Source organism: Leopardus geoffroyi, chromosome A2, assembly GCF_018350155.1.
Source record: "Leopardus geoffroyi isolate Oge1 chromosome A2, O.geoffroyi_Oge1_pat1.0, whole genome shotgun sequence".
NCBI classification, from domain to species: Eukaryota; Metazoa; Chordata; class Mammalia; order Carnivora; family Felidae; genus Leopardus; species Leopardus geoffroyi.
The window spans coordinates 30,384,949-30,402,434 of record NC_059331.1 but is presented as its reverse complement, the minus strand read 5'-3'; the positions used below and the strand labels follow the sequence as shown (position 1 = coordinate 30,402,434).

The window sequence follows — 17,486 nt, the reverse complement described above, 5'->3', positions numbered from 1 at the left end:
AATTCCAAATTTTAGAACAATTTTTTTCTTTTCTTTTTTCCTAGAGAGAGAGAGAACGCACGCGCACAATCCGGGGAAGGGCCGGGGAAGGTAGAGAATCCCAAGCAGACTCCAGGCTGGGCGTGGATTCCTCCACGTGACTTGATCTCATGACCCTGGGATTATGACCTGAGCTGAAATCAAGAGGCAGACGCTCAACTCACTGACCCACCCAGGCACCTCAGATAATTGTTCTTAATAAATGATCTAGTTTCATGTCCGAGATCCCAAGGTGTAAGAATCAGCATCCCCACTTGAAGAACAGCAAACACACACAGTGTTCTTGGTTTCCCACCGAGGCTTTTAAAAATATATCCAGCTGCATTTTAGGTTATGTTCACTTACCTAACAAATACTGAAAAAGTAGCTTCTATGTATCAGGCTAGTGCTGGAAGTTCAGTAGTGAACAGAATAGACTCCATTCTAGCCCTTATGGGCACATCGTAGTAGGGAAACTGCACTTCCGACAAATAAATGCAAGGGTGGTGAGAACTGCAATTTAAGGAGCCATCGGTGTATAGAGCTTCATCTGGATGTTCAGAGACAGCCTCTTGGAGGAGGTGACCATTTACCTGAGGTTAACATTAAAATTGGAGTGGGAGGGGCGCCCGGGTGGCTCCGTCGGTTAAGCGTCCGACTTCGGCTCAGGTCACGTTCTCGCGGTCCGTGAGTTTGAGCCCCGCGTCGGGCTCTGTGCTGACTGCTCAGAGCCTGGAGCCTGCTTCCGATCCTGTGTCTCCTGCTCTCTCTGACCCTCCCCCGTTGATGCTCTGTCTCTCTCTGTCTCAAAAATAAATAAACGTTAAAAAAAAATTAAAAAAAAAATTAAATTGGAGTGGGAGATGAGACATAAAGCATTGCAGGTATATACTAACGCTCTGCGTTGAGACAGTTTGTCCCCGAATGAGTATTTCCCAGTTGCTTGGTTCAAATAAAAATTCTAGATTTTAAAGAAGTGAGATGAGTTTTCTTGGAGTTTCAACTTCAGATTCTTCCCAGTCATGAATTATATAATGATAAAAGATGAAGGGGAGAAATGAGGGGAAACATAGTAGAGACGGAGGAAAAGAGGGCAGCTTTTCTGTGGTGTGCATGCCCTGGTTCTCAAGACCAAATGTTACATTTCCGGGAATGTTTTGAACCAGATGCTGTCACGTTGGTAGCCTGAGATCCATCATGGTGGGAATATTTGTATCATGGAAACCATCAAATGTTACAAATCAGGGGCACCTGGGTGGTTCAGTCGGTTAAGCGGCCGACTTCAGCTCAGGTCATGATCCCGCGGTCTGTGGGTTTGAGCCCCTCATCGGGCTCTTTGCTGGCAGTTCAGAGCCTGGAGCCTGCTTCCGATTCTGTGTCTCCCTCTCTCTCTGCCCCTCCCCTGCTTGCTCTCTGTCTGTCTGTCTGTCTGTCTCTCTCTCTCAAATAATAAACATTAAAAAACATTTTTTTTAAAGTTACAAATCAGGATTCTTCTCCCCTCCCGAACACACACACAGAGATCTAGTTGTTTGACCTTTGCACATCACAGCAGCTTTCCCAGGAGGAAATTCAAAGCCATGGGTTTATTTATCATTAAAATTAACTGCTCCTCATCTCTGCTGATTATACATTTCTAAGATTGGAAAATGCCTCTGTAGAATAAAGAACCCTAAACCGTGTATACAAGGGCCTGTTGTAGCCACATACTCCAAGTCTTAGTTCAATGATGAATCCTTCTAAATAGCCAAATACTCTCAATGACAAGACACTATGTGTTAAAGGGCAACCTAATCCATTTCCCCAGAGTTCTAAATAATAGAAAGTCGGTCCTCATGTTGCCCCTAAATCAGCTTGCCTGTACTTTCTATCTGATGCTAGTTTATTCTTCTGGAACTGCATAGAAAAATCTAGTTTCTATTTCCCATCAAGTTGAGGACTATTCAATCCATGTGAAAGCGGCTAGGAAAATGCTTTTAATCCTATATAAAGATACACCATACTTCAGTTCATTCAGGAAGTCATATTTCTTTGAGTGGGTCTCAACTTTGGCTTGCAAGAGATGTTCATGAAGTTTCTAAACTTGTACATACTGGGGTCTCTACTCCCAGACTTTCTGAGTGAGTGGGTCTGTGGGGCCACAGGCGTCAATATTTTCTACAAGCTTCCTTGGCAATACTGATACAAAGGCTGAGCCCCCAAATTTATTGGGTCTCTTGGCTGCTAATACCCAAAGTTCAGTGATTTAAAAAAAAAGAAGGTTCCCCTCTTTAGCAGTCTTGTAGGAAGAACAGACATAAGAGTCCTTGATTTACATTAATATTTATAACAAATGCCAAGAGGCGGGGGATGAAGAAGTTCAGAGAAAGGGCGTCTAGCTCAGGGCCTAGGAGGAGCCATCAGAAGGAGTTGGCCTTACACAGCATCTTGATAGACAGGTAAGACTTATTAGCCCAGTGAAGAAAGTAAAGGAAAAAGAAAGTGACATTCATAGCCCCGAAAGTTCAAGGCATAAATGGAATTGTGAGGACTTGCAGAAAAATGAGTATCAAATTGTTGTTAACCAGCCATAGGGGCAAATTCTAGGCACAACATAAAAACATATTGTCGCTTGATTGCAGACGAATATTACAGGGATTAAAAAAGGAAATTTCTTCAAAGATGTTTCAGTAATATTCCATGCAGTCTACCCACATGCTTACCAAGGCATGAAATAAACACTGCCTGTACCTTGATAGGACAAGTGATGTGACTCAGCTTGAGGGAAGTTCACGCTCTCGGCTGCCTCCAAAAGGAACCAAAAGTGTCTCTGTCAGATGCGGTAGAGGGAATCACTCATGCCTTTAAAATATCAGTAACACAAAATCTCGTGCAGAGGAGTTGAATCAATGATAAATTTCATTTTAATAAGCTAGCACTCGTTTGTGGGTGCAGAAAAGGTCCCTGGAACCTCTGCTCGACCCAGCTGGTTCATCTGGCCATGAGGTGCTGCAGCTCCAAAACACCGATGGCTTTTTATTCTTTTCTGCTTCTGGATTCTAGGACAAGCGTCAGTTGGCGGGATTTTCTGTTCTCCGTTGTGCCAGCCTAGGTCTGTATTGTGTGCGCTGCTATATTTGGGTTCCTTTATAGAAAATCTGTTTCCGTGTGTGTGTGCGTGTATGTGCTTAATATACTTTATTTTTTTGCAGAAAAATCGAGTGGAAAGTACAAGACCGTGTCCGCATACTCCATATCCCCTTTCCCCACCACACTGTCTCCCCTGTTTATCGTCTTGCATTCGCCTGGTGCATTTGTTATCACAGTTGACGAGCCCGTAGTGGTACATTATTATTAACTCAAGTCCATCATTTATGTTAGGGTTTATGCTTGTGTTTTGAGTATTTCCCAGCTGCAGAGCACCTTCTGACTTTGTCTCATTTTTTTTTTCCTCTGCAATTCTGTGTCACGAACGGAGATTGTCAGAACCAGTTAAGTAAGGTCTGCACATCCCTCCAAACATTCCAGCAGCCTGAAGAGTAGAGTGCTGGTCGCTCGTACCTTCTCTCGCTGTCATGACTGACAAAGCAAGGTTCTTAACCTGAATCGGCTTCGGTGAAGGTCCTAGTTTCAGTTTGTGAGGTGTTACGTTAGAGAATCTTCCACAACCTATACGTAGGACTGCGTTCAGATTTTTTCAGCTTCTTCTCTGGAAATCGTTCCTACAGATAAGTTCGCTATTAAACCTCATAAGATTCAGAATCGTGTTTAGTGATTTCATGTGTCGCTGCGCTAGTCTTTTTAATCTGGGCTCCAGCCAAATGGAACTGTCTGCTGTCTCAATTGCAATAGGTTGTTGTGACTTTATTTTTGGACAGCTCTGTTGTGCATGCTTGATGCTTATACTGAGAGCAGTCTCTAATCCTCTTTCTTCTTCTCCATCTTCTTTCTCTTCATCAGCAGAGTCTAAATTATAAGTTGGCAGAAGAAACTCTGACCGCCTCCCCTTGACTGGACCCCACACTTTCTCATCTTTCTTCATTCGTTTTGTACTCCCATCTGGAAGGCCCTTCTCATCCCTTCTCCCACTTGCCCTGCCTCTTCCTCTTCTCCCGGTGAGCCTATCTCTGCCAGCTGAGATGCTAGACATTATTCAAAATCCTCCTCTCCTCCGATGCCACAGCCTGCGTGAAACATTATCCTGATTCTGCAATGAACCTGAGAACTCATTACTGTTCCCTGATGCCGCACGCTTTCAAATCATGTCACTCCCTTGCCTAAAACACTTCCGTGGTTTCCCATCCTGCTTGGAATTAAACCCAGACTCTGCACGTTGGCACACAGGGCCCTGCACCTACTTCTCCAGGATCAGACTGTACCACTCTCCTCCTGGCCAACTGCCTTGCAGCATTAATAGCTGTCAGGTTCATTGATTCACAATGGTTCCCGAAGTGTGGTCCGTAAACCCCTAGGATGATTTTCCTAATAATACTAAGACACTATTGTTTTTTTCCCAACTGTACTGACATCTGCCCTAATGATGCAAAAGCAGTGGTGAGTGAAACAGCCGGGGCCTTGGCACAAACCAAGGCACTCGTGCCTGACCACACTGGTCTTGTCCTCCTCTTAGCCATGAGCCCACTGTTTAAAAACTAGCAGGTTCACTGAGTACTCTTCATGAGAAAGCTGTGGAAATTATTAACTGCGTTAAGTTTTGACCCGGAGTACCCACCCTTTTAATATTAGTAGGATGAAATAGTAAATATCCATCAAGCACTTTGGAACATGCGAAAAGGGACTTGTGTTACTGGTTTTCCAGTGAACTAGTCATTTTTTTGGTTTGATGCAATGTCAATTTTACTTGAAAGAACAACTGATAGACAAACCAAGGTTATTCAAATGTAGGCATTTTGCAGGTATTTTCTGGAAAATGAATGAAGGGAGCTTGTTACTTCAAGAAAAACAGCTGACAGTATTTTTTGCCAATGATAACGTTTGAGCTTTCAGTCCATCACTATAAGCTTGACAGTTTTCCAACACCCCAGTTTTTTGTGTGTGATTTTAAGTAATATGATTTTTTTTTTTTTTTGGAGAGAGAGAGAGGGCAAGTCAGGGAGAGGGGCAGAGGGAGGGAGGGAAAGAGAAAGAGAAAGAGAATCCTAAGCAGGCTCCACACTCAGGGCAGAGCCCAATGTGTGATCAGATCCCATGACCCTGGGATCATGACCTGAGCCCAAATCAAGAGTCGAGGCTCAACTGACTGAGCCAACCAGGCGCCTCTAAGTAATATGATTTTTTTTTACATATTGTGTAATGAAATGTGTCAATAGTTGGAATATTTGCCTAACTTAATGAACTAGTATTTTCCATAGGACAAATGTGTGGTATTTTTTTAAAAAGCATCCATGGTTAAAAGATTGTTTCAAAAAGTAGGAAAGACCAGTGATTTTTTTAATGTAATAGGGTACAAAAAAGTTCATTACTATGGTTTCCAATTCCACACAACTCACCTTTAAGAAAATACCACTGGTTGCACATTGGTGTGATGTCAACAAAGACTCTGCATCTATCTGAACGTTTATTAAAATATTTCTCCTTTTTCCATCAACATATCTGTGGGAGGCCAGATTTTTTTTCACATACTTCAACCAAAACAGCATATCACAACAGATTGAATGTAGAAACAGAGATGAGATTCCAACAGCCTTCTCTTAATCTCCGAAGGAGATTTGCAATACTATGAAACGGTGCCGTTCATTTCACTAATATTTGCTTTGGAAAATTTAGTTATTTTCATAAAACTGGGTTATTTAGGTTAACGCATTATGAGTTTATTATTATTGTAATGAATTAATGAGTGCTTTAAACTGCTCAGTTTTAGTATCTGTTAAGTACGTACCAACAGACATAACGTGCATAAGCAGAAAGTCTCGTGTCGTCTTCAGTAAATTTTAGGAGTGCCAAGAGACTTGACGCCAGTATGTTTGAGAATCGTAGCAACTAGAAGCATTATTTTTTTTTAATTTTTTAACGTTTATTTATTTTTGAGAGACAGAGAACACAGAGCACGAGCCGGGGGAGGGCAGAAAGAGAGGGAGACAGAATCTGAAACAGGTTCCAGGCTCTGAGCTGTCAGCGCAGAGCCTGATGCGAGGCTTGAACTCATGACTGTCTGATCATGACCTGAGCCGAAGTCGGCCGCTTAACCTACTGAGCCACCCAGGCACCCCACAACTAGGAGAATTCTTAATGAGGACTTTGGACCTAAAATTACATGTTTGGCCCCCTGTCAGGAGAATCTAGATGAATATTGTCCAAGTGCCTCCAAATTAGAAAAGTATATTCTTAAGTTTTTAAAAACTGTATGTGGTGGGGCACCTGGGTGGCTCAGTCGGTTAGGTGTCTGTCTCTTGATTTCGGCTCAGGTCATGATCTCACGTTTCTGGAAGTCCAAGCCCCACATTGGGCTGTGTGCTGACAGTGTGGAACCTGCTTGGGATTCTCTCTCTTCCTCTCTCTCTCTGCCCCTCCCCTGCTTGCACTCTCACTCTCTCAAAATAAATAAATGAACTTAAGCAAATAAAAATATAAAACTGTATGTGTTTCAATCAGGGGTAGGACATGCGATCCAACTTTTCAGATGCTCTGCGGTGTATATAGGGCATCTTCTGTTCCTTTCGTTTCTCTTTATCCTTTTTCTCTTCTCATCCCATCTCCAATCGAACCGTTAGCCTGACCCCATTTCTATATTCAGTTTTCTTAATTTTTTTCCTCTTGTACTAAGTAATTGTTTTCTGAGAGAATCCCAGCTTAACCAATGTTTAATGTTGTCTCAAGGTCACTTTCCCTCAGGGGACAGAACCCTGTGTTCTTTCTCTCCTGAACAAATTGGTCTTTAGGAATAACATGGCTAGTTGGTCATTCTGTTACTTAATGGTTTAAAAATTCAGAGTTAGTTTTTTAAAAGTGGTAACAACTTAATGATATTCAGCTGCTGCTATTCCAGAAAAATGTTTGTTTTTTTTTTTAATTTTTTTTTTCAACGTTTATTTATTTTTGGGACAGAGAGAGAGAGAGCATGAACGGGGGAGGGGCAGAGAGAGAGAGAGGGAGACACAGAATCGGAAACAGGCTCCAGGCTCTGAGCCATCAGCCCAGAGCCTGACGCGGGGCTCGAACTCACGGACCGCGAGATCGTGACCTGGCTGAAGTCGGACGCTTAACCGACTATGCCACCCAGGCGCCCCCAGAAAAATGTTTTTAATGAGCAAGAACTTCTATAGTAGATTTTTAATTCTTTTCTAAGGAAGCACTCCTAAAATGTGGTAGATGTATGCAAGATGATAGTACCTATCTATTTTAACTATAACTAGAACATAAAGCCTATGATTTCACAGGTACCATTGCTTAGAACAAGTTTCAGTTTTTTAAAAAAAATGCAATGGGGCACCTGGGTGGCTTAGTTGGTTGAGCATCCAACTCTTGATTTCGGCTCAGATCATGATCCCAGGGTGGTGGGATCGAGCCCTGTGTCCATGCTGAGCCTGGAGCCTGGTTGGGATTCTCTCTCTCTCCCTGTGCCCCCCGCCCGCACCCCACCCCCTGCAAATAAAAAAAATGATTTGCTATATATTCAAGGCAAAATATAAAGTAAGTCATAGTACGGTTGGTATATGGAGAGGATGTTATTTGGATGATGGAATTCGCAACCATGTTGCAAAGAGAAGTCCCAGGTTATAGCTCATTGTACCTTCTCCTGCCTTTAGTACTCTTGCCCCTTCAACTTCCATTTCAGAATTATTCAGTGATAATTTCCTATGATGAAGTCTTTTGAAGGTTTTTTTTTCTCGCTCAAGCCAAATAAATGAAATTCACTTAAAATACCTTTTTTGGAATGCACTATGTAAATGTACATAATATACAAGGTGAGAAGAATTTTATGTACACAAGTAAATATGTGGTTTGGATGATACAACTTCTAGATTTCCTAGAATCAAGACTTTATTTAGGGCAGACACTAATCTGGTTGTGGAAAGAGGATATTTTATTTTTTTAATAACATTAATGGACCGACATCAATTTTGATAACCTTCAAAGAAAAGAAATTAAATAAATCTTGGTCACCTCTCTCTAGGCTAACATGGTTTTTAAAGCGCTTGTTGACTTGACATTCCTTATAGTCTTCTATAATGAAGTAGAGTTTTGTTTTGTTTTTTAATTTTTTTTTTCAATGTTTATTTTTATTTTTGGGACAGAGAGAGACAGAGCATGAACGGGGGAGGGGCAGAGAGAGAGGGAGACACAGAATCGGAAACAGGCTCCAGGCTCTGAGCCATCAGCCCAGAGCCTGACGCGGGGCTCGAACTCCCAGACCACGAGATCGTGACCTGGCTGAGGTCGGACGCTTAACCGACTGTGCCACCCAGGCGCCCCTGAAGTAGAGTTTTAAAGACTACTTTTTTCATGGCACCTGGGTGGCTCCTTTGGTTAAGCATCTGACTCTTGCATTCGGCTCAGGTCATGATCCCGCAGTTCCTGGATTCAAGCTCCGAGTCAGGCTCCATGCCGGATGGCACAGAGCCTGCTTGAGATTCTCTCTCTCTGCCCCTCCTCTGCTCTCTCTTGCTCTCTCTCAAAATAAATCAATAAACTTAAAAAAACTACTTTTTCCCCAAATAATGATTTCTTTCTTAAAAAGAAAAGGCACACAGAGAAAGACAAATACCGTGTGATTTCACTTACATGTGGAATCTAAAAACAGTGAGCAAATAAATGTAAAAAGTAGAAACTGACGCGCAAATAGAACAACCTGGTAGTTGCCAGCGGGGAGGACACTGGGGGGATGGGCAAGATAGGTGAAAGGGAGTAGGAGATACAGGCTTTTAGTTAAAGAAGGAATAAATCACAGGGAGGAAGGGTAAAGCACAGGGAATATAGTCCATGATAGGTGTAATAGTATTGTATGGTGACAGAAGGTAGTTACACCTGACATGAGCACAACACCAGGTTTTGAGTTGTTGAATCACCATGTTGTATGCTTGAAACTAAAATAACATTGTGTGTTGGGTGCCTGGGTGGCTCAGTCAGTTAAGCGTCCAACCTCAGCTCGGGTTACGATCTCACAGTTCTTGAGTTTGAGCCCCGCGTCAGGCTCTGTGCTGACAGCTGGGAGCCTGGAGCCTGCTTTGGATTCTGTGTCACCCTCTCTCTCTGCCCCTCCCCTACTCGCTATCTCTCTCTCTCTCTCTTTCTCTCTCTCTCTCTCTCAAAACTAAATAAACTTCTAAAATAACATTGCATGTCAACTATACTTCAGTTTCCAAGAAAAAAAGAAAAAGCTTAGCTCATATTATTAGATTGTAATATTCAATGCTTACCTTTTATGTTAGGGAAGGACTTTAGTTATGTGTATAAATGGAAGATCTCCTTACACCCCAAAACAACTTTCCTCCTACCTACAGCCTATGCTTGGAATGCTACCATTTCAGATTCATTCTTTCAGGGTAAATATTGCTTCTCCCTCTTTTATAATGCAGTTGCTGCTGTGATAGGAACCATAGGAAGCAATAAGCACCTTAGTAAGAATGCTTTCGGGGCGCCTGGGTGGCTCAGTCGGTTAAGCGTCCGACTTCGGCTCAGGTCATGATCTCGCGGTGTATGAGTTCGAGCCCCGCGTCGGGCTCTGTGCTGACTGCTCAGAGCCTGGAGCCTGTTTCAGATTCTGTGTCTCCCTCTCTCTCTGACCCTCCCCCGTTCATGCTCTGTCTCTCTCTGTCTCAAAAATAAATAAATGTTAAAAAAAAAATTAAAAAAAAAAAGAATGCTTTCTTTCATGCCTAGGGAAAGCCTCAGGTATCCATTGGAAAAGCATGTGTCTGCAAGAAAGAGAAAGCACAAAATGATTTGAACAACAACAAAAATCAAGACTCATTTTTTCTCGCATAACAAGAAGGGCAGAGATAGGCGTTTCCAAACATTTGCTCAACCCCTCAAAAGTATAAGGGCCAGAATCTCTATGATGCTCTTGACCCGCGGAAAGGGTTATGTCAACAGGCAGGTTCCTTTTTGTAAGGATTTTATTCAAAAGCTTTTCCAGAGGACCCCAAGTAGTTTTCTGTCCCTGTTGCATGTCTCCGTAGAGCTGGGAGATGGGAAAAGAGTGTGTGGCTTTTCAGCCTCTAAAATGGAAAGACCAAGGAAGAGGGGACGAAAAACACCACATAAAAGTAACTTCAAAAGACTGAATAAACAGAGGGAAAGAAAGCATTGAAGAACATAAAAGATTAATGACAGGGAAAAGGCAAAACTAAATCATAACAATAATACTATATTGTTTTTATTAACCAGTCTTACTCTATGCCAGATACTATGCTATCTGCCTTGCATATGTGATCTCACAAAAAGCCTGTAAGGTAGATAAGATCTCCCATGTATAGAGGAGAAAACCAAAGTCAACTACTTGCCCTAAGATTTGTATCAAAGCCAGGATTTGGCCTGTGCTTGCTCTGACTTCGGCACTGCCTCTCCTGAGACCAGCCCTTAGCACATGCGTGTTTCTCTTCCTGGTATATTCCATATCATGCTTCTCCAGAATGTGCAGTAAATTACACACTGTCTGAAACACAGTGGGAATTTTCAGGCCTTGCCTAATGAGGTGGATTGAACCAAGAATGCTTCAGTAGTTGCAGCAAAGCTTCCTACAGCTCTTTCCTCTGCAATAATTACCTTTCATCTTTTCAAGTTTTCTGCTCTTGGAACTCATTACTTCCATTCCGAATTCTGATCTGATGCACAAGTGGCTTCTATCTATATTGAGTGCTTTTAGATGGACTTCTATCTTAGGAGAGAGAGTTCTGCTTGTAAGTGGCCCATGGAAGTCTGTTTGTCTATTTGGTGTTGTACTGTCAGCTTCTCTGGGCCAATTATTTCAGTGCGTTCATGCAAGGTCACCTTCCATGTTCAATCCTATCTAGGCCAGTTAACTTTAAACCAGAGATAAACCCACAGATTGGCTATTTGTGTGAGCTCCTAAGTGAGGTTTGCACTCACTCAAAAGGTGTGCAAAAGGCCAAAGAGTGCTAAGGAATCAAAGATGAATATGGGAGAGTAAGAGAACTGAGAGCTAAGATTGTACCTTGGTCATTTCATATCCCCAGAGCCTAACATGGTGCCTGGTATACATTAAATAGTTGATAAGCCCATGATTTCACTCAAGAAATATTTGGTTAGAACCCATTATGTGCCAGGCACTAGAAGCACAGCAGTAAACAAGATAGATGCGGTTCTCGTGCACATGAAACCTATATTCTTAGGCGGAGATAGGTAATGAAAAGCAAGCACAATTTTAAAATAAAGGAAGAAGGCCCAAATGTCCCTCAGCTGGAGAGTAAACAATAGTGGTAGAGTCATAAAATGAAATACTACTCAGCAATGAGGATGAACGAGGTATTGCTACCCCCACCTGCACAGCAGAATCTCATAATGCACGATGGCACTGACCTCAAGTTCAAAACCATCAAAACGAATCTCTGCTGATAGAGGTCAGGCTAGTGATCCCCTTTGGAGAGGGGCAATGATTTGGAGGGGACATACAGGAGCTTCTGGGGTCCAGGTAATGTTCTTCACCTTGATAAGGAGAATCGGGTCTATTAGAAAGTTCACTTTGTGAAGATTTCTCAGGCTCTGTGCTTATGACGTATGTTTTCCCATGTGCATGTTATAATTCAACTAAATAAACTTATCTTAGAGAAGTTAAATGCTGACTATGATGATGGCTGCGAAGGCATTGCACAGGACCCATGGCAGTGTGATAGCCATCAGCTTAGGGCAGCACTCCTGTAGACAGGGTGGTCAGGGAAAACTTTCCTATGAGATGCTAGGCAGGCTGAGCCCTAAAGGTGAGTAGGTGGCAGCCACGGGAAGATCAAGGGCAGAGCATCCCAGACAGGGGCAATGGCAAGTGCAAAGGCTCTCAGGGAAGAAACGTGGGGCACGCTTGAGAAAGAGAACAGAGGCCAGTGTGGCTGGAGCTGAGTAAGAGGAGAGCAGAGTAAGACAAAACAAAGCCAGCAATAGACAGAGACTACATCATGCGGGGCCTCAAGGCCATTTGGTTTCTGGTCTACCCTGTATGATTTGACTCTTTGTGTGCCAGGCAACATGCTAAGCTCCTTAGGCACATCCTCCTATGTTCTTCTTATCTTTCCAGCAACCCTGGGAGTAGGACTTAGAATTCTATTTTATACATGAAGAGCTGAGGCTTAAGGAAATCAGTTTGCCCAAGGTTACCCTTGGAAATGAGTATTATCACCAGGATTTGAGTCCATATCCCTTTGACCCCATCTGTGTTCTCAAATCCTGACTCCTGACCCTGACTCTGAGCTCTGGCATCTAAATAAACTTCTACTTTGCAGTATGACACATGTACCCTCAGGACTGTGAACAAAGTACTGAGAAAGTAGCCACCTCCATCCAGAAAAGTCTGGGAAGGAGCATGGGGTTGCATTTTGAAGACACGTCTGGAATTTTCCCATAGGCATTCTTTTTCAAGGAAGCAGTATGCGTAAAGCCTCTAAGCTGAGGATTAATCATCACAGCAGCTACTGTTTATTGATCATTCATGCTGTACCAGGTTATGCAGTGAATATGTCACTTACCTCCAGTTAGACTTCACAACAATCCTATGAGGTCAGTAATGGCCCTGTTTTACAGATGAAAACACTGAGGTGTAGAGAGCTTAGTCCTTTGCCCAGTGAGACACGGTGAGTGAGGTAACTAAATACGTGATTTGCTTGTTTAATTAGTGATGAGGGAGAATAGTGAACTTGGACTGGCAGGCATCAAAACCCAGCCATAAGCATAGCTCTGCGTCTAGAATCTGTGCCCCTGACTCTCTCACTGAGAGCTTGAGGTGTTCGAGGAAGTGGGGGGTGTTTTATGGGGCTTCATGACGGATGTTCTCCGAATTTGACTCATGTTAATGTTCCTGAAGTCCTTCTCCTTTTAAGCATTTTACATTCTGTAATCTCTTCCCTCTGAAATCCTAAAACATACTTTTGTGCGGTTGTCGTTGTTGTCGGTTTGTCGGTTTGTGTTTTTTTCCTCTCCATCTTGACTACAAGGTCCCTGAAAACAATCCCTTATTTCCTTGAATTCCCTATTGCCTCGCCCTGGCCCCTGAGGTCAGAGGTTGAATTGTTTTTATTGACCACTGATACCTCAGGACATGGGGTAGAACCAGGCAGGTAATAGATGCTCCGTAAATATTTCTTGAAGAACTGAGTACTCTGCTTATTTAACAAAGGTTAGAGTGATAATGGATTTGGCTTGGGTCAACAATCAATCTTCATCATTCAGATGGTGTGTGCCTACTTTTATTTCCATCACTTGAGATTTAAGGCAAAAGCAAGGGGTATTGGTGGTCACTCCCTCTCCTGTTCCATTACCCCACTCCACCCCACCCCCCAAATCGTGCAGATTTGGTATTAACCCAGTGTTAGAAGGAATTCTGCATGTAAATTCTGTGAGATGCCTTGGTTGGTACTATACTATACTGTAAGGATTTGTGACTTAGACCAGTGAAGGCTGAACTACTTGATAGAAATTTATGTTCTGGTGTCATTTTTACGAGAAAATCAACTGGTGCCCAATAATTCAGTTGAAATGTTTTCAAATGCATACAAAGAACTCTGATTTTTCTGTACAACTCCAGTGATACCAGTATCCTTGGATCCTCACATCCTGGGTCAGACCAGGAAAGTCTACACGGCTTAGCAGTGAGTTCATACCATGCTCTAGGACCGGCTGTCCAAAGCGGTGACTGCCAGCCACACGTGGCTATTGCACACTTGCGGTGTGGTGATTCTGAATTGAGATATACTATGGGTGTAAAATACCACCAGAGTTCAAAGATACAGTATAAAGAGAGAACGTAAAATATCTCATTAACCATTTCTATGATGATTATATGTAAAATAATATTTTTGACATATTGGCTTCCACAAAGTGTATTAATATTTATTTCACTTAGTTTTTGATACTTTTTAAAGTGAGACGTGCAGAAAATGTAAAATTATACACGTGGCTAACCTGAGACAGTGGTGCTCTAGGACATGACAAATATCAATCTGTTAAAAACCTACCTCTTTTACATCTGCCCCTAACTTCACTAGTCTCACTTTTTCCAAAGTTACAAAATTAGTTAAAGCACCCCAGATCCCACCTCTGTCCATTCTCAAAACTCTACTCCTTGTTTCCTGATTGAATCAAAACTCAAGCCAGGCTTCAGTGTCCTATAGCTCTAAACATTATTTTTTACTAGCAAGATTTGCATTGATTCTAATGATGAAAGCACTTGAAATGTATATAGAAATGGGGTGCCTGGCTGGCTCAGTGGAGCAGGTGACTCTTGATCTTTGGGTTGTGAGTTCAAGCCCCACATTGGGTGTAGAGATTACTTAAGATAAATAAACAAAATGTTTAAAAAATTTTTTTTTCAATGTTTATTTATTTTTGGGACAGAGAGAGACAGAGCATGAATGGGGTAGGGGCAGAGAGAGAGGGAGACACAGAATCGGAAACAGGCTCCAGGCTCTGAGCCATCAGCCGAGAGCCCGACGCGGGGCTCAAACTCACGGACCGCGAAGTCGGACGAAGTCGGACGCTTAACCGACTGCGCCACCCAGGCGCCCCAAAACAAAATGTTTTAAATGAATCAGTGCATTAATGAATACAGAAACTCAAAATTTTTAAAAAGAACTCATGTTATCAAATAGCTATTACTATGCCAAGGCCATAATTAGAATTATCACCATTTTCCAAGTGAGATAAATAAGGATGGTATAACATTTACTTGTTAAACTGGCCTTATTCCAGAAGGGCTTTTAACTCTCTGGCCAATTCAGAGGATATAAGTGACTTTTCCAAGATGACACAATGGTTGATGGAGCTAGGACCAGAATGATCTTTTTTAAGCTTTCTTCTACAACAGTTAGACATAGTATCCCATTATCAATTTATAGAGTATAACTTTTTATAAAAGTAAAAACAGCAAAGTTTTTAGCTGACTTTCTTCTCATACAAATTAGAACTGATTAAAGGATATTCCAAGATTTCTTTCATGCACTGCCTTCATTTATTCAGCAAAGCGCTTATGGAGTGCCTGTCTTGTGTAAAGCACTAAGTTGGCCCTGGGGAGACATCAATGAACAAATAACAAAAAGAGACATATCATCTAACACATTCAATCATAACTAACAAGTAGTTAGAATAAAGGGCTGTGGAACCTACTCTCTTAACAACACTCAAGTATGTAAGACAGTACTGTTAATTATAGTCACCATGCTGTGCATTAAATCCCCCAAAACTTACATCTTATAGTTGGAAGTTTGTATGCTTTGGTCAACATCTCCCCATTTCTCCCACCCCTGAGATGCTGGCAACCACTCTCTATTTTTCTGAGCTCAACATTTTTCAGATTCCATATGTAAGCGAGAACATAACAGTATTTGTCTTTCTCTGTCTGCCTTATTCCATTTAGCATAATACCTTCTGGGTCTATCCATGTTGTCACAAATGGCAGGATTTCTTTCTCTTTTATGAATAATAATCAAGTGTGTGTGTGTGTGTGTGTGTGTGTGTGTGTGTGTGTTCAAACATCAGTGATCACTTTGGTTGTTTCCATGTCTCGGCTATTGTGACTATGCTGCAATGAATGTAGGGGTGCCACTATTTCTTTCAAATAGTGATTCCCTTTCCTTGGGATATATACCCAGAAATGGGATTGCTGGATCATATAGCACTTCTGTTGTTAATTTTTTGGGGAAACTCCATGTTATTTTCCATAGTGGCTGCACCAGTTTACATTCCCATCAACAGTATGGAACAGGGGTTCCATTTTCTCTACAGCCTTGCCAACAGTTGTTATTTCTTGTTTTTGTTGTTGTTGTTGTTGTTTTTATGATAACCATTCAAACAGGTGTGAGGTGATGAGATATAGTGGGTTTGATTGGCATTTCTCTGATAAGTGATGTTGAGTATCCTTTCATGTACCTGTTGGTCATTTGTATGTCTTCTTTGGAAAAATGTTTAATCAAGTCTTCTACCCATTTTTTCATTGGATTTTTTGTGGTTTTTTGCTTTTATATGAGTTCCTTATAGATTTTGGATATTAACCCCTTATGAGGTAGATGGTTTGCAAATATTTTCTCCCATTCTATAAATTGCCTTCTTATTTTGCTGATTGTTTTTTTTTTTTTGCTGTGAAGAAGATTTTTAGCTTCATGTAGTCCCACTTGTTGATTTTTGCTGTTGTTGCTTGAGCTCTTGATGTCATATCCAAAAATTCATTGCTAAGACCCATGTCAAGGAGGGTTTGCCCTGTGTTTTCTTCTAATAGTTTTACATTAAGTCTTTAATTCACTTAAAGTTAATTTTTGTGAGTGGTGTAAGATAGGGGGTCCAATTTCTTTCTCTTGGGTGTGAATATCCAGTTTTTCCAGTATCATTTATTGAGGGGATTGTCCTTTCCCCATTGAGTATCTTGGTGTCCTTGTCCGTTATCATTGCCTGTATATTCATGAGTTTATTTCTGGGTTCTCAATTTTGTTCTGTGGTCTATATGTCTGTTTTTATGCTAATACTATACTGTTTTGATGACTATAGATTTGGAAAGCAGTGTATTTCAGACCACCTGAGGTGCCTGTGTGGTGGTTTGTTCAACAACAACCCTCTCTCACAAAAAGCAAAAGAAAACAAAACAAAAACGACAAGTCAAGAACACATGACTTATATAGCATTTGCCAATTTCCATGGTGTAAATATTCCCATCCTGGTTGATATCTGGCTTCCAACAAGGTGTCACGGAATGTGGAGTTGGGAAGAGGTATATGGTAGCACCCATTATCTATCGTTTCCACCCTACAAATACAATAGATAGATAGATACAATAGATACAATTTTGAGGTTAATAACCTCAAAAGCACAGGTAATGGTAAAATGATCAGGAAGCAATGACTTTTGAATATGCGTTGCCTTTGTTTTCAATATAATTTTTTAACAATTTATGTCTTTATGTATTTTTTAATAAACAACCACCTCACAAAATTCTTGCAAATGTAACAGTCAGCTAGTGTGCGCCCATACAAGCCAGGTCTAGCACACCGATGGGACTGGCATCTTCCACGGAAAGCAATCACAATCCTTGTCTAGAACAAGTCCTCACTGTTCTCTCTTTCTCTGTTCCTTACAGATCAGCAAACAGCAGTTGCAAACAGTCAAGGACCGGTTTCAGGCTTTCCTCAATGGGGAAACCCAGATTGTGGCTGATGAAGCCTTCATGAACGCCGTCCAGAGTTACTATGAGGTAAGACTCACCATGCAGAAGAAGGTTAAGACTGCCCAAGCCTAAAGCCCAGAATTGCCAGACTATTGTTCAGTGGGAACAGCAGCCTTGGCCTCCTACAGAACCATCCCCCCACCCCCGAGGCAAA

At 41.8% G+C, this 17,486-nt stretch overlaps 1 protein-coding gene across 29 annotated transcripts in view; it reads left to right on the top strand.

Moving 5' to 3' along the window:
- CADPS (calcium dependent secretion activator) overlaps positions 1 to 17,486 on the top strand; it is a 481,890-nt gene that overhangs the window by 93,590 nt on the left and 370,814 nt on the right. For all 29 annotated transcript variants that reach the window (XM_045496967.1, XM_045496969.1, XM_045496972.1 and 26 more), the window contains exon 2: positions 17,246 to 17,359. In XM_045496967.1, the coding sequence (XP_045352923.1) occupies positions 17,246 to 17,359 (114 nt within the window). The remainder of the gene's footprint in view (positions 1 to 17,245; positions 17,360 to 17,486) is intronic.